This window comes from Euleptes europaea, chromosome 7, assembly GCF_029931775.1.
Source record: "Euleptes europaea isolate rEulEur1 chromosome 7, rEulEur1.hap1, whole genome shotgun sequence".
Classification (NCBI taxonomy): domain Eukaryota; kingdom Metazoa; phylum Chordata; class Lepidosauria; order Squamata; family Sphaerodactylidae; genus Euleptes; species Euleptes europaea.
Genome location: NC_079318.1, coordinates 8,209,828 through 8,231,249, shown reverse-complemented (window position 1 = coordinate 8,231,249; position 21,422 = coordinate 8,209,828). Strand labels below are relative to the sequence as shown.

Here is a 21,422-nt window from a genome sequence, read left to right as displayed (position 1 = left end):
CGCCCCAAGAAATGCTAACTTTGCGCCCACTTAGACCAGACAAATTTATTACTTATCAAGATCTAATTAATTGGGAAGGAAAGAAATGCTCACTAAAAGACTTTCAACTGCTTAAGGATGATTTACAATGGCTTCAATATTACCAAATCAAATCAGTTTTTGTACAAGATGCAAAAAAAGGTTTCTCTAAAGAAAAATCTCCTTTTCAAAGGACTCTACTAGACAATAATACAAAGCTGATTTCTAAAATGTATAATCTCCTTTTAACAATATACTGTGAGCAGGACACGATTAAACCAACTATGATCGATTGGGCTCAAAATGTGGGACATGATATTGTTTTAAATAAATGGGAAAGATTATGGTCTAAAGATTTAAAAGGAATAAAAGCACAGTCAGTGCGAGAAAACATCTATAAAATGATGTATAGATGGTATCTAACACCCAAGAAAATTGCAAAGATTTATAAAACGATGTCCCCTACTTGTTGGAAATGTAACAAAGAAATTGGTTCCTTTTATCACATGTGGTGGACCTGTGATAAAGCCAAAGACTTCTGGGACATGATTTATAACGAACTGAGATTAATACTACAAAAGAATATATCCAAAACACCAGAAATGATGTTATTGAGTATGATTCCAGACGACTTAGCAACACAAAGAACCTTTTTGATATATGCCACAACAGCTGCGAGGCTGCTTTATGCAGCGAAATGGAAAGGGCTAGAAACTCCAGAGAAAAAAGACTGGATTGTTAAAATGTTTGAAGTGGCAGAAATGGCAAAACTCACAGCTATTATAAATGAAGAAAATGACGTTCGGTTTTTGGGGGAATGGGGGGCGTGGATGCATTATTGTGAATATGAGTTAAAATTGGGAAGAATGGAAGAATATTTTCTAATCTGATCCAGAGGATTATTTTTGATTTTTTTTTTATATTGAATAAGCATAATTATATTTACTAACAGATTATGGTTTTTTGTATATGGTATTGATATTTTATCAAGATTAGACTACCTATGACGGGAGGAACTTTTTATTAAGAGGCAGATAGAGGTGATGGGGAAGTCAAAAAATTTTCCATTTCTTTTTTTCTTTTTTCTTTTTAATTATATGATATGGAATTATAACAACTTTAGGTTAGAATTGAAATTCGATATTGTTATAGATGTTGTTTAATGCAATGGAAAATTTCTATCATAAAACCCAATAAAATTTATAAAAAAAAAAAAAAAAGAAAAAGCTATACCCAGGAAAAAAAAAAAAAAAAAAAAAGAATATGGGCAAATTACCTGCTTAATTATTAATGTGTATCTGCCCCCCCAAAAAAAACCAAAATGCAAACAGAAAAGAACTTATTAGGACTAGTCATATATCTGCCAGCTAACGTCAGCTTACCCCTCAGCCTTTGTTATTGTAGGTGGTGACTTTAACTCTAGGCTAGGTCTGGATGATATTAGTTTGTTCACTAGTTACAAGTCTTATCCTGCAGATGATGGTAATTCAGTTTTACCATACCCCAGACAATCAAAGGACTGTAAAGCCAATTATACTGGGTTTCTTATGGCCCAGATCGCACGGCGCACTAATCTAGCCATATTAAATGGGTCTTACCCAAATGATCACCCTGCAGAATTCACTTTTTGGTCAGGCCAGAGGATGAGTGTTATCGATTACATTATGGTTTCTTAAAATTTTGTTCAATATGTGGAGTCATTTGAGGTGTCCTCTTTAATGATAGTGACCATTTACCCCTCAATATGACTTTTGAGATTCCTACTTTTAACCCATTGAAATGCGCTATAATGAGGTACTAGAAACACAGGCAACAACTGCTCGGGTTAAGTGGAGCCCACGTCTGGATAAGATCATGTCTGAATTTTTTGGTTCTGGTGCCCTAGATGAAATTTTACAAGGGTTCTTAGCAGCGGAAAATAAGGATAGTTGTTTGGAGCAATATGAACACAAAGAAGGTAACAGATCTCTATCCTTGTCACCTATAAAAGGCAAACTGCACACGCATGCAGCCCCAACTCAGATTAGGGCCACTTAGGATTTAACCCTGTCAAGAGAGAAGCCAGCTAAAACTCTCCTCTTCGGGCACTCTGGCTGCGTGCCGGTGTCAGCCCACCCAACCCCCTCAGGCTGACTGTTGCTTGCCAAGGTCATCTTGAGAGCCCAATATTCAGGTCACACAGTTCAGCTGTGAATCTGGTACTGGATGGGGGAGCTCGCTCTCATCCCAGAAAGTTCCCAACCCATCACAGCCTCATCTCTTTTCCTCCACCCACATCCTTGTTGCCAGAAAATACTCTGTGTAAGCTCTGTAACATCATACGGCAGCTGTAACAACAAGCACTGCTGCCATTACAATAAGTAAGCAGCATAGGTAGCTAGCCTTTTATTATATTGTATGCATTATGATTCCACTGAACTATGTAACTTGTTTTTAATAACTTTAAAAAAATTCTTCAATAAAGCTTTTTTTGCTTTATGTTCATGTCAGTTACTGGGAAGTGACCTGAACCTACTTGGGCCAGAGTTTGGTTACGTTGCTGCCCCAAGGCAGGGTCAGCTTTGACAAATCCTTCACCCCCCTGCTCAGTTCTACCAACTGAACTTGAGTTCTCCATGCTGCTTACAGCCATTGGTTTTGATTCTGATAAACCACTTTAGGAGCCAATTTTGATTGAAAAGAGGGTTAAAATGCAAGAAATAAATAAGTAATTAAATAAATGTCACTCAATAATGAAGAAATTCATGCAAAAATATGCAGAACTCACCTGAAGACCACAAACCAAAAATTGGGTGGCTGATCACCATATGTCACCGTATAATCAGCAAAAGATGTCTTAGTCCATTCATCTTCATAGCAGCGATATTTTTGCACCGACTTACAATTACTTTTAAATATATCTCTGATTAAAACAACACAAATGACAGAAAAACATCAGCTGACATCATCATAAAGGTTATTGTATTTCAAGTTGCCTTTGTTCTTTATCAGTCATTCCATGCCAAATTTGCATGAGAGTCACATCAGTCACTGAATGTTATAGAAATTTTGCAGAATCATTGTACAAGTTGAAATTTATTGAAAGCTATTAAAAAATATCTTTCACTAGGGGCATGATCACACCTTCTGGAAACTTGTTAAAGGTCACATTTCCCTTAGAATGTGGAAAATGGATGAATGAATGGGATGGGGTTCAATTTTAACAGAAAAAGATATCTGGTTTGGAAGTAAGGTATAGAAGCAATTCTAGTGTTAGGCAGGACTAGCTATTGACATCTTTCAAATGATATAAGCCAGATAAAATATACATTCATTTGAAGACTGAAGTCTGCCAGTGGGAATGCCATCATCCCTATCCCCATGAGAAATACTGGCAGCTTGGCTTGGTCCAGGCCATAAATAAGAAATGAGAAAAATGTAACCTCTTAGCCAATCAGATTATAGCAAGATTCTCTGATTCATTTTCTTAGGGTTCAGCTATGCATCGGACAGTCTTCCGACAACCATTTGGTCTCTTTAAAACTGTGAGTACAAATTTATGTTTGGGACCAAGGATGGTCCACTTGCTTTATTTTAGGTGTGTGTGTCCCTCAAGCGGCTCAGGACTCTCACAAGCAGCTGCTCTGTCCCCAACAGAACAGTTGCTGCACAGCCCAGATGGCCCCCAAAGAGACAGGTAAGACGAACCCCAGCTGCACCACCACCAACAGTCCCAGGAAGCCCAGCAAGACACGTGGCCATCGAGGAGCCAGGCGGGCAGAAGAATGATGGGAGGCCACCAGTGCAGGGCCAGGCTCCCTGGACACAGCAGGAACAGTAAGCCCCATCGCAGCGAGAAGGCCGACACTGCAGCAAAAGGCCCTGACACCCCTGGCCTTGGCAGGGCCTCAGGCAGCCACAGGAGACAACCAGGAGACATCCAGATGGCTGGTGGCCAAGTTCTTACCCAGGATGGGCCAGACAGACAGGGGCGAACCAGCAGGCCCAGCCTCTCCCAAATCCTCAAGGCAAACCAGGAGTCCTCTTTATATAGCCTTCCAGGGGAGGAACCTGGGAGGGGCCTGGAAGGGGAAAGGTGGGTCCTGAGAAGGACCTTGGCTATAAAGCCAGAGAGAAGGCTGAGATGGAATCCACAGGCTCCCGGAGGCTCTGAGCTTGAGGCAATTTGGCAACCACAGAGGGAGAAGACAGCTCTGACTCTCCCTCGGACTGGTCTGAAGCCAAGGAGGCTCCTCTGGTGTGAGTGAGGCAGGTCCTGGACGGCACTCCGACTCCCCCTTCCAGGCCAGCGCTTCACACACACACACACACACACACACACACACCATGTAAGAATTAGATGTAATCCATCATAAGATGTATCAATTTAATACCATGAAAATTAGGCAGAATAACAAAATGATCAACTAAAATAATAATATGTGCATTCTTTAAACTTCACATATGAACCATATGAAAAATCTGGGTTTAGGCCTGGCTATAGGGCTTAAACAGCCTTGGTCACTCTGGTGGATGACCAGCACTGAGAGACAAAAGGAGTGTGACTTGGTGTTTCTGCCAGACCTCTCAGCAGCTTTCAATACCATCTCTCATGATATTTTTCTGGACTGCCTTTCTGGGCTGGGATTGGGAGACATCTTTCTGTGGTGGCTGTGGTCCTACCTGGAGGGTAGGTTTCCGAAAGTGGAGCTGGAGGACAGCTATTCAATCCATTGGCCATTGGCCGATGGGGTCTCACGATCCATCTAGTCCCTTACGCTCAATATCTTCATGAAACTGCTGGGTGAGGTCATCCAGAGATCAGAGCTGAGCTGTCACCAATATGTGGATAACACTCAGCTCTATCTCACACTTCCAGCTCATCCCAGGGAGGCTGTTATAACCCTGCGCAAGTGCCTAGTGGCAGTTTTAGAGTGAATGCAGGCTAATGAGCTTAATTCCGAAAAGATGAAAGTGCTACTGGAGGGTGGAAGGGCAGACCCAGGATTTAAGGTGTCACCAGTTCAGGAAGGGGTTGCATTCCCCCTTGGAGCATCAGGTCCATAGTATGGGCGTGTGTGCTTGAACTAAGGCCTACTGCTGAATAGGCAGGTGGCAGCTGTGACCAAGAGTGTATTTTACCAGCTTTCACTGGTTAGCCAGTCACAGCCTTTCCTGGGCAGAAAAGATCTGGCCACTGTGGTGCATGCCTTGATTACATCTAGATTAGATAACTGCAAGGCATTCTACATAGAGCTCCCCTTGAAAAGTGTATGGAAACTTCAATTGGTACAGAATGCTGCATCCAAGAATGTTGACTGGAGTGGGTTGTAGGGACCATATCACTCCAGTCTTGGCCAATCTACAATGGCTCCCAATTTGCTTCTGGGCACAATTCAAGGTGCTAGTTTTAACCTTCAAAGCCCTACATGGTTTGAGACCAACATACCTGAAGGACTGCCTACTTCCTTATTAACCCACCCAACCACTACGGTCATCTTTGGAGGTCCTGTTTCGATTACCACTGCCTTCTAAGATTAGGGGGGTGGCAACCTGGGAGAGGGCCTTCTTGATCATGGCTCCTCAGGGAAATTTGTCAGTCCTCTTCTGTTGCTGTCTTCCTCCAGCAGGTGAAAACTTTTTTTGTTTCATTTAACATTCCCTCAGTTATCCCTCCTTCCTTACAAATGTTTTAATTGTTGTTTTTATGTCTTTGTACATATTTTAGCTTTGTTTTTAATTGTTTTAATGATGCATGTTTTTGTGGGCAACTGGTTATAAATGATTTTAAAATGTGATTTTATTTTGTATGTTTCTATTTGTTAGCTGCCTTGGTGGCTCCTGTGAAGGCAGAAAGGCCCGGTATAAATTTTGTAAACAAACAAACAAACAAACAAATATCTCTAGAAAAATCACTGTTATGGTTCAATTGGCAGAGACATTTGCTTTAGAGGTCAGGACAAGCAACATAACACCCATGGGCTGTATCTGTCCCTCCAAGGGGTTCTCTTATGACTGATGTGGTGTTGCAGGACAATTATTCTGAGGGTCAAGAGAAGACAGGAAAAAAGCTATTCAGAAGGAAACACAGAGTTCAGGTATGTGGTAATGCAAAAGCCATAGTTCACGTCACCTCAAAAATGTCAACGAATACTGTTCAAAATTTGGCTCAATCAGAGCCCACAACTTCTGAAGTATTTCTCGGACTTTCATATTCTCCTTGGTACCTGAAAATGTTAAAAAGTTTGGAATTAATAACCATGACCAAGAAAAAAATATTGTGGCTTATAATGTTCTGAATAATTTCTTAATTTGATATTTATCCAGTGTATAAATGTAGACTGAAAGTATGTTATATGTACGTAATTAACAAGTCAGACTAGATCAGATGTAAGGATCCATGATCACATTTCCTTGTAGGTTTTTAAAGATTAAAGGAGCTGCATGAAGGCATGATCCAGATTGGGGCTGAGTACCGGGAGAGGAAGGGGGTTAATCCTTCTCCCATACCATTTTCTTGATGCAAATTCCCTCTTTTACCCAGAGGTGCTATTTGCCATGTGGGTGGAAAACAGATACTCATGTGATAACTACAGCAAATAGAGTTTGGGGATAGTCCCAATCAGAACTGGGGCCCCCTGAAATTGCTCTTTTTTTATTTAATGCAAAGCTTGCAAGAAGACTGAATTACAGATCTCCCTGCATATCTCTACATGGAGAGCCAGTGTGGTGTAGGTGTAAGTTAAAATGGTTGGACTAGTATCTGGGGGACCCATGTTCAAATCCCCACTCATGCCATGGAAGCTTGCTGGGTGACCTAGGTCCAGTCCACATACTCTCAGCCTAATTTACCTCACAGGGTTATTGTGGGGATAAAATGGAGAGGAGAATGGTGTAAGCCGCTTTGAGTCCCCACTGGGGAAAAAGGCGGGATACAAATGAAATAAATAAATAAATGTTACCTGGTTACCAACCCCATCTATGTTCTAGTAGACTATATTTTGCAGTACACACACAGTGAAAGAGCAAGTGCTAGTGTATACACTATAAGGCATGTTTGGGTAGGGTCTCAATGAATGAGCTGGTTGTCGGTCCTGTTGTGTGAGATAATGACACCGATTTATGGCATACCATTCAATTTTAAAGAAGCATCAAGTATGCATGGGTTGCACCGCACTGTAGATACAGCACATTCACATCATATCAGTACTCTAGAGTCTAAAGTGACAGCCTCAGGCATCCTATAAGCAATTCAGAGAGCTAGGTTTGACTTTAAAATCCCAGAATCTTTGTCCAGGCACACCTATTATTCCAGTTCCTTCCTTATGAACCATCATGATAATGACCACCACAGGCCACATGTCACAGCTGGCCTAGGACATTGGTAAACCCTGAGGGGTTTTCGTAGTCCACTTAGGCTCATTGGTGGCCTGTAGGTGAAAAAGGTGGTCAGCTAGCAGAAAGCACATCTGTGATTATTGCAAACTTTTTCAATGGCCAGATTTTCATGTAGCAATGACTTACTAGTTGTCTTTCTGTTACAAGAATACAGATTGGTAAATTGGAAGACTCGCTGAATAATGAAGTTGTAAAGTTGGAGGAACAGCAATCAAACGTCAGGCTGCTTGCCTGGATTCAACTCCCTGAGGGTCAACTGCATGCAACTGTCACTTTAGAAGACATTACAGTCGGAAAGCCATACTCAGTTATCATGCCTGCAATCTGGTTCCCTCCTCTCCTTGAGAAGCATCTGTACTTTGGATGTTGCCATCTTGTTGAAGTTGGAAAGAGAGCAAACTGAATTGGGATCAAACTAAGGAACAATATGAGGAAGTATTGTCGAAGGCTTTCACGGTCAGAGTTCATTGGTTCTCGTAGGTTATCCGGGCTGTGTAACCGTGGTCTTGGTATTTTCTTTCCTTTTAGATGATTAGTTTCTTCCTTGAGAAACTGTGGTTCACAGATCCGTCTTGCACGGTCCATTAATGTTTTGATTATTCCAAAAATACCAAGACCAAGGTTACACAGCCCGGATAACCCAATATGAGGAAGATCTGTGATCAGGATCTCCTGTGGATTTTGTTTTAAAGTTAGTAGGCATGGTGCTTTAGGAAGGCTAACTTTTCCTCCCCATGCAGCTTTACTAATGTACATTTCCCTTGCCTCAGAGGGAAAAAAGCTGCTTGGGAAAACAGCATAGGAAAAAGTATCCCCACCCCCACCCCCAGGATTTGATTCAGCCCCCTGCTGCATGTTTTTTTTTACACGCAGATCATGGATGTCTGATATATCATCTAGTTTGATTCTCAACCAAATACTTCACTTTACAAACTAAACTGCAACTGCTGTATGTTCAAGCCACATATATCCAGAAAACTTTGCAGTAACCCCATGTAAGGTATATGTGAGGGTCTGGTATTCCTTGTTTCCCTTCCCCACTTTGTTCTTTGCTTATCTCTTTGAACTCGTAAAAGCAGTTCACACCTCCCCGCAACCCGGCGCCTCTGCTGTCTTGCCCAGGTGCCTTCCCCTGCCGCGCTTCCTGTGAGCACTCCCTCAGGCCGAGTCCGGCCTTGAAGATCTGATAGCCCTAGCAGCCTCGCTGGGACCCGTTTGATGTTTTGTATTGCACCAATCTATCTTGTAACTTCCCATAACATCTGTGTGAACCCCAGTGCCCTGGAATAGATATATTTTGTAACCCGGCTATGCCAATTCACTTGCAACTTTGAATCCGTGTCTGTCTCATCTGTCTGAAGCCTTCAATAAATCTATTGTTTCTGCACTCAAGCCTGAGCAGTGATTTGGCGAAGTTAGCCCAGGGAGTTGGGAACTCTCACATTAAGTTGCAAGTCTCTGCCTTGTCGCTCTGCAGCTGTACCTTAAGGGACTGTAATGCAAGGCGACGGGGATCCCTCTTCTCCCCCGGGCTCACCGGAGAAACCCGAGGTCCCGGAGAAACCGGACCCAAAGGAAGAGGATGTCAGGCGGAAGGTGCCCGGTCCCCCACACCCGGGACCGGGCTTGGGTACGAAACCCAAGAACACCTTTAACTCCTGGCTGGACTCTCCGAAGGGCTGGTCGCTCTCCCGGACCGAGGCGAAGCATCGCCGTCTGGGGTTGTCCGGTACGGGGCTCGTGGACGACCCCGCGCGTAGAGAGGTCTTGATGGACGAGGAACGGAGGCTCTGGCAGGAGGAACGCCAAGCCATGTTGGAGCGGATGGATGCCATGCAAACCGTGATGGGTGAGATGGCAGCCGCCATGGACGCGCTGAAGGTACAGCCTCCCCCCGGCAACCCTCCGGATGGAACGCCGGCAACTCCTCCCGCTCCTCCCAGCGCTCCGGCCCGCCGTGACCTGAAGATCACGTACGATGGGTCGGGGGATCAGTTAACCTTCTTCATGGTCCAAGTGGATATTTTTATGAGGGAACAGGCCCGGACCTTCACCTCGGAAGAGTCCCAGGTCCAGTATGTGGCCTCCCTTCTCCAAGGCGAAGCAGCCGCGTGGATGGTGTTACAGTACGAACTCCGCTCCCCTGTGCTGCGGAATCTGGATGAGTTTATGGTCGCTCTCCGCAACAGATTCGAGGACCCGAACCTGGGGGAGAGGGCTAAGGCCACTCTGATGCAACTGCGCCAAGGGACTAAGTCGGTGGCGCAGTATGCGAGTGAATTCCAGTCTCTGTCGAGCAGAATTCTTGACTGGAGCGAAGCTACCCGGGTGCAGTGCTTCAGAGAGGGACTGAACCCGGACCTGCAACATTGGGCCTTCATGCAAGGCAACCCCCCGGACGTCGAGGGCTGGGTGCGCCACGCCGCCGACATCGAAAATCGGAAGCAGCTCCTGACTCTGTCCAGACAGCGCACCGGTCGCGACTTTAAGCCGAAGGGGGACCGGCCAGGCGCTGTCAAGGATTCCCGAACCCCGGGGGGCCCCTCAACGGCCGAACGCCGCAAGCGCTTTGAAACCGGGGTGTGTTTGGTGTGCGGTGGCAAGGGCCATTTTGCCTCGCAGTGCCCGTCCCGTTCCGGACGCCCAGCTACCCCTCGCCCAACCCCGGCCGAACCGGAGAAAACCCCGGCGGAGGGCCAACCTCGACGCCGCAGCGGCGCTCCCGGACGCCGGGGCGCATCCACCGCCCTACATGCGAGCGCCCAAGAGGACGCCTCCATCTCCTCTGGTCCATCGGGACCGCGGATTACAAATGCAGCTTTTGACTCGGCTGAGTCACGGATTACAACTACCACATCCCCTTCATCCAGTGAGGAGGAAGAGTGGGAGATACCGGCAAAAAACGCCGTCGGTCTGCTGTAAGGGGGGCTCCTCAGCAGACCGCTCCAGTTGTTGTGCAAGGAGCTCCACCGATGGTAAGCGCCCAAGAGGACAATGTGTATATTCGGGCACACCTCTCACTGCCCAAGGGGGGTCCAGTCTTAGAATTTCCCGCCTTGGTAGACTCCGGGTGCGCCCGTACTTTGATGAGCGAGAAAGCCGCCAAAAAGTTAGGCGTCCGGCGCAAGCTACTCCCAGGTCCCCTCCGCTTTTCCCAGATGGACGGTAGCGACTTTAAGAAGGGACCTGTCACTCACCGTACCGCTGCGGTGATTATGGCTGTGGGGGAACATTGGGAACGCTTGTATTTTACTATTGCCCCCATAGTTGCCCCCATAGTGTTGGGGATGAATTGGTTACAGGGGCATAATCCCTCAATCGACTGGGTCAAGCGAACCCTCACATTCCCGGAGGACCCTTGCGGGGCGCACGACAAGGACCGAGTGCTTTGCACCCCGGCCGCCGAATTGGTGGGAACCCCCCCCCAAGTCGCCCCTCCACCCCGCCTTCCCGCGGAATATTCCCAGTTCGCGGATGTATTTGATGTGAGGGAATGTGACGAATTGCCCCCACACCGGGACACTGATTGTGCTATTGAAATTGTGGGGGAAGGCAAGTTGTCCAAAGGGAAGGTTTACCCCATGAGCCCCAACGAAAAGGCGGTGCTGCGGGACTATCTGGACACCAACCTGGCGAGGGGCTTCATTCGCCCCTCCAAAGCCCCGTACTCCTCCCCCGCCTTCTTCGTTAAGAAAAAAACGGGGGACTTGAGGCTGTGCATTGACTTTCGTAGACTGAACGCAGTCACCCAGTCTAACGCTTACCCCCTCCCTCTCATTCCAGACCTTCTTACGCAACTAAAAGAGGGCCGAATCTTCACTAAACTGGATTTGGTAGAAGCCTACCACCGCATCCGCATTAAGGAGGGGGACGAACCCAAGACGGCCTTTTCCAGCTGTTTTGGGATGTTTGAGTACCTTGTTATGCCTTTCGGACTTTCGGGGGCCCCGAGTGTTTTTATGCAATTAATCAATGAGGTTTTGCATGATTTGTTGTTTCGGGGGGTGGTAGTATTTCTAGATGACATTCTCATTTATTCGGAAACTATGGAGGAACACGTTAGGTTGGTTCGCGAGGTCCTCCAACGCTTGCGGGAACACAAGCTGTATGCCAAAGTATCCAAATGCGAATTTCACCAGCCCTCCATCACCTTCCTGGGTTATGTAATTTCCCACCAGGGCTTGGAAATGGACCCCGAAAAGGTTCAAGCCGTGCGGGATTGGGAACCCCCCACCACCCGCCGCCACCTACAGCAGTTCTTGGGGTTTGCCAATTTCTACCGCAACTTCATCCCCAACTTCGCGCAGGTGGCTCTCCCCCTCACTTCCCTTTTGCGTACCAAGGGAAAGGGAGTGAGCGCCTCTCTACCCTCGGCCCGTTTGCAGTGGTCTCCTCCCTGTCAGCAGGCGTTTGACGAGCTTAAATTGCTTTTTTCGTCAGAGCCAGTTTTAGCCCACCCGGACTGCACCAAGCCTTTCGTGGTTCAGGTGGACGCCTCCGACGTGGCCATGGGGGGGGCTCTACTGCAAAGGGACGGGGAAGGGAAGTTGCGGCCCTGCGCCTACTTCTCCAAAAAATTCTCTCAATCGGAAATCAATTGGGCTATTTGGGAGAAGGAGGCGGCAGCGGTGAAACATGCCCTCACCATCTGGAGGCATTTTTTGGAGGGGGCTGAATTTCCGTTTGAGGTGTGTACCGATCACAAGAATTTGGAGGCCCTCAAAGGGGCTAGGAAACTCAACGCCAAACAAATTCGGTGGGCCCAGTTTTTCGCCAAATTCCGCTTCACCCTCAAACATGTCCCTGGAAAAGAAAATGCCCTGGCGGATGCCCTGTCCCGGCTTCCCCAGTACCGCAATGATTTTGACCGCCCCGTGGACTCCCTTTTTACCCCAGAACAACGAGGGGAAATCCCGGGTCTCGCTGTCACTACCCGGTCGCAAGCCCGTCTGCCAGAGAATCCCATGCTCAAGGGTATCCCGGAGGCCTTTCAGCAAAGGCTCCGGGACGCGTCCCAGCAGGAGATGGAGCAGCAGGTCCTCCCTACGGGCATGGAGCAAAGGGACTCCTGGTGGGTACAGGGGGGAAAACTCTACGTCCCAACTGCTCTCCACAAGGAAGTTCTAGGACTGGTCCACGGGGCCAAACTGGCAGGTCATTTTGGTTTTGTCAAAACATTGCACCTGGTGAGAAGACAATTTTGGTGGCCAGGTATGAGAGCCGATGTAGAATTGTACGTGCGCAGCTGCCCCACCTGCGCTACGGCCAAGAAAAGAATGGGAAAACCCCCCGGACTGTTAAAACCCCTGGAGAGTCCCACTCGACCCTGGGAGGTGATTGCCATGGACTTTATCACCGACCTACCTCCCAGCCGGGGTAAAACAGTTCTGTGGGTGATCACGGACCTTTTTTCCAAACAGGTCCACTTCGTTCCATGCGCCGGACTCCCCTCGGCCCAGGGATTGGCCAGGTTGTTTGTCACTCATGTCCTCAGACTACATTCGGTCCCTAGGAAGGTCCTCTCCGACAGGGGGGTCCAGTTTGTCGCCAAATTCTGGCGAGCCTTCCTAAAGTTGATGGGGGTGGAAGAGCAGGGTCTCTCCTTGGCTTACCACCCTCAGACCGATGGTCAAACGGAACGGGTAAATGCTGTGGTCGAATGTTACCTCCGTTGCTATGTCAACTACCACCAAGACGATTGGGTGGATCTGCTGCCGTTTGCTGAATACGCCTATAACAATGCCCCCCACTCCTCCACAGGTTTCAGTCCTTTCCGCGTAGTGTACGGAACGGACTTTGGTCCTTTTGGATCCGCTCCCGTCACCCCGGAGCTCGAAGCAGTCCCCGAGGTCCAGGAGTGGGCACAAGTGGTCCAGTCTACCTGGCCTTGGTTGCTCAAAAATCTCGAACGTGCCAAAAGCAAGTACAAGGAACAAGCCGACAAACATCGGTCCCCGGGCTGGGAACTCAAGGTGGGGGGGCAGGTCTATCTCTCCACTAAGAACCTGCGCTCCCTCCGACCCTGCAAAAAACTCAACGATCGATATGTGGGCCCTTTTCCCATTACCCGAGTGATCAATGAAGTCACTGTGGAACTCGAACTCCCAAAGACCCTTAGGGGCGTCCATCCCGTCTTTCATATAAGCCTCCTCAAACCGTACGTTGCTGCCCCCCAGTTCCACCCCCCTCCGAAGCCCGAAGTCCCTACGGTTGTGGGGGGGGACACCCATCTGGAAGTGTCTAAAGTGTTGGATTCCAAATGGAAAAAGGGAAAATTGTTCTACTTTGTCCGATGGAAACATCTGGGACCTGCACACGATGAATGGGTGGCAGCCCCACACATGGCGGCCCCCCGCCTGGTACAAGATTTCCACACCGCCTATCCCGATAAGCCCCGTCCTCCTGACCTTGCGGGAGGGGGGTCTTAAGGGGGGCAGAATGTGAGGGTCTGGTATTCCTTGTTTCCCTTCCCCACTTTGTTCTTTGCTTATCTCTTTGAACTCGTAAAAGCAGTTCACACCTCCCCGCAACCCGGCGCCTCTGCTGTCTTGCCCAGGTGCCCTCCCCTGCCGCGCTTCCTGTGAGCACTCCCTCAGGCCGAGTCCGGCCTTGAAGATCTGATAGCCCTAGCAGCCTCGCTGGGACCCGTTTGATGTTTTGTATTGCACCAATCTATCTTGTAACTTCCCATAACATCTGTGTGAACCCCAGTGCCCTGGAATAGATATATTTTGTAACCCGGCTATGCCAATTCACTTGCAACTTTGAATCCGTGTCTGTCTCATCTGTCTGAAGCCTTCAATAAATCTATTGTTTCTGCACTCAAGCCTGAGCAGTGATTTGGCGAAGTTAGCCCAGGGAGTTGGGAACTCTCACAGTATATGAGGATTCTGCTTGAAGGAAAAAACACATGTTTGCAGTCCCATTTGAGCTAAGCTACACAAGAAACGGACATGGAATTAGAGACTGAAATGTGAAAAGAGATATTATTCAGCGGCTAGTGCTGGGATTGCACATGCAGGCACAGAGTTGTCCATTTAAGTAGAAAGAAAGGTGGTGGAAAGAAGGATATTTGGTTATAATTTGTTTCACGGTTAAAATTACTGTCAGTGAATCAGATAGTTGGAAGAACAGCTCAAAGGGATGGTATTAGCACTATTGAGGCAGTATTCATTTAGTATAAGCCTCCTTGAAACTGCTATGCATTATGTGGTTTGTACATTGAAAAAGACAGAGGAGACTGGATCTCTTAGAGATCTGCATTGTGGATCTTGCTTTTCCCTGCATTGGAAGAAATACTGACCTGGTCTTCTGCCATTGATTATCTGCCTCACACAAGTCCCTCTCCAAGCAGCCTGTATTTTAAGCACGGCAGCTTCTTCTTCAGGTGTGGAAGCTCTGTTTTGCCACTGAGGAATATTTGTTTCTATCACCTCTGTAAAGAACAGAATGAAAGTCATAGGTGAGAGAAATCATATCACTCATGTCAGGTTTGCCAAAAAACATTTATTTAGAAAGTTTGTATGCTGCCTCCCCAGACCTTCTCAAGGCAACTTGCAACAATAAAGCAAAACAAAATGAAGCCAACACACAATAATGTCACATAATACTGACAAAAGAGATCAATAAAACAATCCATACAAATAAAAACACATATATACTAATGCCAACAAAAGCAAGCCAGGGCATAAAACTCATAAAATGAGGCAGTCTAACATTATATAGATCAACATTTCCCAATCTGTGAGTCCTGACTCAAAAGGGCTCCTGAAGACAATGGCAGCAGGTTGCAGGATTTTGCAGGTTTACTGATCTGCTCATGCACTGTTGTTGTTGTCTTTAAGTGGGTCACTATACCAAGTAAATTTGGACTTGTGGGTCACCATGCCAAAACATTTGGGAAGGAGCAGAAACTGCATGGCACTCCTCTTCAGAATAGGTCTTTCATGCCTCTCCCTTCCCACAGTACCCCTCCCAGTGCACTCCGAAAGCAGGAAACACAGGATGTGTTGATGTCTGCAGAAGAAATGAGAAATTGTTCCCTCATTCGTGTGCCCTTCTTATAATGTAAAATGTTATTTTTAAAAAAATATTATGTAACATTGCTATGACAATTTAGATCATGCAGTAAATCAGGGAGAGGTCTCCAGATATTGAGCCTGCAGACCTATTGGAATTTTGGGAACAGGCAGGGGGTCCCAACATACAACAGCTGCTAGGGGACCAGGGACCAAACACAAAACGTTGAGAGGTTCCAAACCAAGTGTCCTCTTATGGTGGAAACCAGCTCTTTCAAATGGGTGCACCTGTTGAAATGAAGGTGATGCCTTTTGGGCTGTTCTGAAGCACTCCTTTGTCCAATGAGGTGAAATTCAGGATTAGTTCTTTGGCTTGGGGAAGAGGTGCTTTAGAGGAGAAGGAAATGGGTGCTAGAAAACATATTGACAGGTAACGTGGCATCCATGGGCACTGCACTGGAAAATCACTACAGTAAATAAATATTGACAATAGTTACTGCATTCAGAAAGACACCAACAAGCTGAAAAAATGTTTTACTCCTTGATATGTACCTTTGTGTTACTTGGGTTTTATTACACAATACATATGTAAAATTTCAGCATTTTTAAACCAAATACTGAAATAAAGTGTGCAGTCCCTTTTAGGAACATTCTCTGTGAAGTTTAATCTTCCCTACTTCTTGAATCGCATGGCACATCAAATCCAAAAATCAAAACAAGTATTGGCACTATAACCTTACTGGTGAGCTCTTTATTTTGACAGCCATGTACCACCTCCAGTCAAAACATACTTGGAGTCTGGTATGCCAGAGTTCATAAAATAGTCATAGTGTTTAATTTTCTGATCTCAAATCTGAGTTTAGATTAGTTTGATAGATTCTAAATGTCTAAGGACAAACTGTTGTCCTTACATAAAGAATATTGTTACCAAGCAACACAGTCACCACTATGCTTAGCATGTGTCAGTATGTCATGAATAGAATGGAGTCATGGTAAAATAAAATAATCTTCCTATAGTCAGGAATGTTTGTGATACTTTTCGCAAAACAATTTTTTCCTACTGCTTCTCTGTAGAAAACTAAAAATAAAGCAGAGTCAAAATGCCATTATAAATAATCCATGGTGGGCCAGCATTTGAATACCGAATGCAGTTCTGATTGTCAGAGGGCCAACTAAAGTTTAGGAGGAGAGCACATCTTTCCTCTAAAGAAAAGGTTAGGACAGCAACCCCCAACGTGGCACCTGTGTAAGCCATGCTTCTTGATGCTCGCTTGTTCCTTGAGCCTTCCAAGGGCATTGAATGGAAAAGAGAGAGCCAATGTGGTACAGTGGTTACAGTGCTGGATCTGGGAGATCCAGCTTCTAATCCCCACAGTGCCACTGAAACTTGCTTGGTGACCCTGGGCTAGTCATACAATGTCAGCCCAACCTACCTCATAAGGTTATTGTGAGGACAAGGAGATGGGGTGGTGCTACTGCCTGAAAGGATCTGGGCTGTGAAAAGGCGGTGGAAAGAAAAAAAAACCCAGATATATTTTAATTCCCTTCAAGCCCCTAACAAGTGGAAAAAAGTGTCACGATTAGCCAGGTGCAGAATTTTTTACTAAAATATGCCCATCATTCATCTGAGTTCTAAAATTTGATTTTGGAAGGGAAAATGTAAGATCCCTTTCCCCCTTATATTTATTTTGTTCCATCCCTTCCAGTTCTCCACTTTTGTCAGATGACAGCCCAGCCTTGACAGAAGTGTTGGAGTCTGGACATAAACAGAGTAACAGACTTTTAAAATACGGTGAACAATATGCCAAAAGCAAACAGCAAGAAATCAGTCTCTCACTTAAAAAAATGAAATTTAGGGTAATTCAGCAGAAGACGCTGGCTGTAGGTCCAGGACACACACACACACAAATCTTCTTGAGACAGTTGGAAAGTTACATCCTCCAAAACAGATGCAATGTATTTACTCTTAGTAGTTCGGGAACACAAAATGCAAAATTATTTTTTCACTAAGTTACTGTTGTCTTGAGTGCCAGACACATGTCTTGCAAGTTCAGGTAAGTGATGTGCTGTTCTCTTTGTGTCAGGGACTAATTAAAATCCAATTAAAGTTCAAGAATGTATATATATAACTCAAATATTTCCCCAGTCTTGCACAGTGTTTGCATGAGTGTATTGGTGATGGAATAATTGGACTCTCCAGGAATACAGAAAGAAATTGTGGTTTTGAGCACTAGGATATATTTCAGTTTTTTTTAAAAAAAACTTTAATAAAAAATGTAAGGTTTAATTTGCTCTGAAATATAGGAAAATATAACTTTAGAGTTCCTGCCAAGAAAGACCACAAGGAATACCCATAGATGCTTATCCTACACGTTCTGCACATACAAATCATGGTGTTGTGTTTTACAGAAGCAAAGCTTGGAAATATTCTTGTAGTTTTCCAGCAAATCCTAAACGCCACTAAGAGTTCAGTGAGCATTCTTTTCTAAAAGCTACAGGCGTTCTTTCTGTTATTTTGGGGGGCATTTAATTTCCCAATTTTGTTTTGCTTTTTAAGATTTTTCTGCAACCCTGGGACTTCCTTCAGGTTAGTAGAAAACCTGTGTCTGCCCTAGCTTTATTTTGCAGCTTCATCAATCATGTCTTCTATGGCATGGTTTGGAAATAGGTATATTGATACCTGACTAATAATTGCTCATCTGTATATTATCCTACTGTGCATTAGGAATTGCTGGGTTTTTTTGACGTTCAGCTGAATTTTAACTTCACTCTAAATTAACTATACATTATATTAACAGTACTTTTCATATACTACCTGAGGATACAGAATCATCAACAGGCACCTCACTTTTAAAATCCAAAGTGAAACATTTGTAAGCAAATTCATAGTTTGGAGGAACACTCCCTAATGCTTGTTTTATCAAATGCCAAAAAGCATTATTGAAAGCCTGAAATGTAAAAGAGAAATACGATCAGCAAATTGCTATGTACAGATATTGCTATAGATAATATTCATCATTTTAAAATAAAATGTATGCATACAGGCCTGTATCTTGTCAGCACTCAACAAAAGACGAAGTACAGTTATTCCTACTAAATGAGATACAAACTGTGCAATTAAATAATCAGGAGATTTCAACTAATGAACAACATTTAAAAATGAACTTTTTACAGGAAGAACAAGGAATCTTTCTACATTTTAATAGAAAAATTAGGCACTTCTTTTTTCACCTTGAAGTGTTCTCTAGCTATTCCTGTACCATAGAGGCCAGGAGGGCAGTGTGTTAATTCCAGTCCCCTCATAGCTCTGGAAAGATCTGGCCAGTTTCCAAAATTATTTAGCGGACTTCCAATGGCTTTCATGATAGATGTCGCTTGCTCTATAAACCGGTAGCTCTCCTGAGGACAAAATGCAAGAACCACCATTACTCAGAACTATGTAAGATCTACAGGTATTCCAACAGTATAAGTATATTTTAAACACAATCCTCTAAGAATGAGCGATCACACTTGTCCTTATCGTCATGTTGGTATTCATTATTTGTTCAAAAGTCAAGATACCTTACCATCCAGTCAAACACACACACACACACACACACATATGAGCTACATATACACTTGAAGGCTCCCCTCTTCTCTAAGTAATTCTCACAATTTAACTACAACTTTAACAAAATCTTTAGCCCAGTTGAAAATTCATATACAGGTTGAGTATCCCTTATCCGGACATCTGATATCCGGACTGATCCAAAAACTGGACGTTTTGAGCTGGCATGCAGGCATTACTCACGGGCCCTCAGCAGCACCACTGATGGGTACACAGAATTATTAAAAATATTGTTTAAAATTATATTCAGGCTATGTGTATGAAGTATATATAATATATATAGAACATAAATGAATCTCATGTTTAGACTTGGATCCCATCCCTATATCTCATTATGTATACGCAAATATTCCAAGATCCGCAAGAATCCGAAACACTTCTGGTCCCAATTAGCCTGGATAAGGGATACTCAACCTGTACAAATATGATCAGCCAGCATCATCCCCAGGAAAACTAGGGCTGTAACATAAGACTGTTAAATAATTTGGGCTGTCTGTCATTCAACAAAAGAAGCCCAACATCTCCTTGGGCATGCCTAATGCAGCACTTTGCATCCTTGCCTTTGTTTTAATTACAGTTTCCACATGTACTAGGACCAGCTGCAACTATACCTGTGGACTTTTGGAGCCAATTCTTTGTTGTGCCATTTACCAGCGCAACAATCTAACAATAACTTGGGGGATGACGGCATCAATTCAAATTAGATTACATTTTTTGTCCTATATGAACTGCACAAGAACGAATGTTTATATTATCTGCCTGTATAAACCGAATACATAATGATTACAAAACATATGTATTTTCTTATACTGAATGTAAAATGGGGTCTAGAAGAATATTGCAGCATGAGAGCTTTGCTGCATTCTTTCCCAAAGCCAAACACTGAGAGGAAAAATGTTAAGAGCACGCTAAAGTCAATGGTGGTCAATGAATATAGTTCCAGTTGCTATGGTAACAAATACCTTGTCAAGATTTGGCAGAACAACATCCTCTTCACCAAACACACATGGTACCATACTGCACAGATGGATATGGTGCCCTATGGGAGAACTTGCAGTGAAGAGTAACACATGGCGCCTATATTTAAAAAAAACAAGCACACAAATGAGCTAAATAATTATAACTGTAATTGCGGACCCAGATGCAAGAGCTGTTTTTACCCCAAACTGACGAACAAATACAGCGTACAAAGAGGACTGGGTATAACAAGGCCACAGCATTATTGGTTACAACAGACAAGGAGCATTTTGGTGAAGCATGAGGGATGGATCCAAGCATTGAGTGACTACCCTGTAACCTGAGGTAACCATCCCCAACCCAGTTCTTGGGGTAGCAACCAGAGTGATGTAATGGTGGTACCACTAGGACACAAATCTCTGAGTGGTTCCAGAACTAGCAGAAATTGTCCTCTCCTCCCCTGCATGAGCCATGTGGTTACACAAGAAGGAAGCATGAGGCGGGAATTTCTGCCAATTCCCCATCCTGTCTGCTGCCCTTTCACCACATCCCATGCTATTCCCAATTGTTGCCCCAACCCTCAGGAACAGCAAAATTCCCTTTCACAAACCCATTCCATTCACAGTTCTTAAAGCTCCAACCCAATGAAAGAAGCATAATGTGAAATACTGCTAGACCAAATTGGCATTTCATCTATTTATTGGCATGTTGTGTGAAGTCTATAACTGTGTACATGTAATACTTAACAATTGTGTACTGAATAAGACCATGAGCTGGGAATTTTGTTATTTAATTTTTACCTCAGCCAAGTACTCAATAGCCAGAAGCCAGCCACTATCCATTCAGCTTCATCCCTGTTGCATAATACAAGATTAACAATATTTGCCTGCCTCCTTGAGCGGTTGTATTGCAAAGGTAGCAAGGAAGTCCAGAGTAACTGAACCTGGAATTAGAAATCTCCTGATTCAAATCTCAGCTCTTCCGTGAACTCACAACATAGTTAAGATAAGCCATCATTGATCACCCCCAGCTGCCTTCATCTGAATCTGCAATGTGAACATAATGTCTACCTTACAGGGATGTTGTAAAGATTAGTAAGATAACATGTATGAAGTGCACTGAGCGCTCTCTTAACACTACACCAGTGCTAAATTATTACAATTATTATTTCTTAATGGCTACGTTGGAAAGGTAGAGCAGATTTGCACTTACCCAGGAGGGAGATTTATCATAGCAGCTTTGGTGGCATATGTATGGAGCTTTAGGATTAATTTTCCTGGAGACAGATTCTTCCATGAGAATTTTTCAACCAAGAGATAGCCCTTGGGTATAATATGGTAATCTTTTTGTCCAACTGTTAAGATAAAAAGTGTACAGATAGGAATGTTTACAATCATACTTTAATCATACATGATACAAGCTCAGACTCACAAAAGCTTATGCCA

At 44.6% G+C, this 21,422-nt stretch overlaps 1 protein-coding gene across 1 annotated transcript in view; it reads right to left on the bottom strand.

Moving 5' to 3' along the window:
• ADGB (androglobin) overlaps positions 1-21,422 on the bottom strand; it is a 144,461-nt gene that overhangs the window by 60,683 nt on the left and 62,356 nt on the right. The window contains exons 18-24 of the mRNA XM_056852604.1: positions 21,190-21,331; positions 19,983-20,097; positions 18,645-18,812; positions 18,229-18,361; positions 14,699-14,830; positions 6,131-6,224; positions 2,786-2,920 (exon numbers count right to left, since the gene is read on the bottom strand). Coding sequence (XP_056708582.1) covers positions 2,786-2,920; positions 6,131-6,224; positions 14,699-14,830; positions 18,229-18,361; positions 18,645-18,812; positions 19,983-20,097; positions 21,190-21,331 — 919 coding nt within the window. The remainder of the gene's footprint in view (positions 1-2,785; positions 2,921-6,130; positions 6,225-14,698; positions 14,831-18,228; positions 18,362-18,644; positions 18,813-19,982; positions 20,098-21,189; positions 21,332-21,422) is intronic.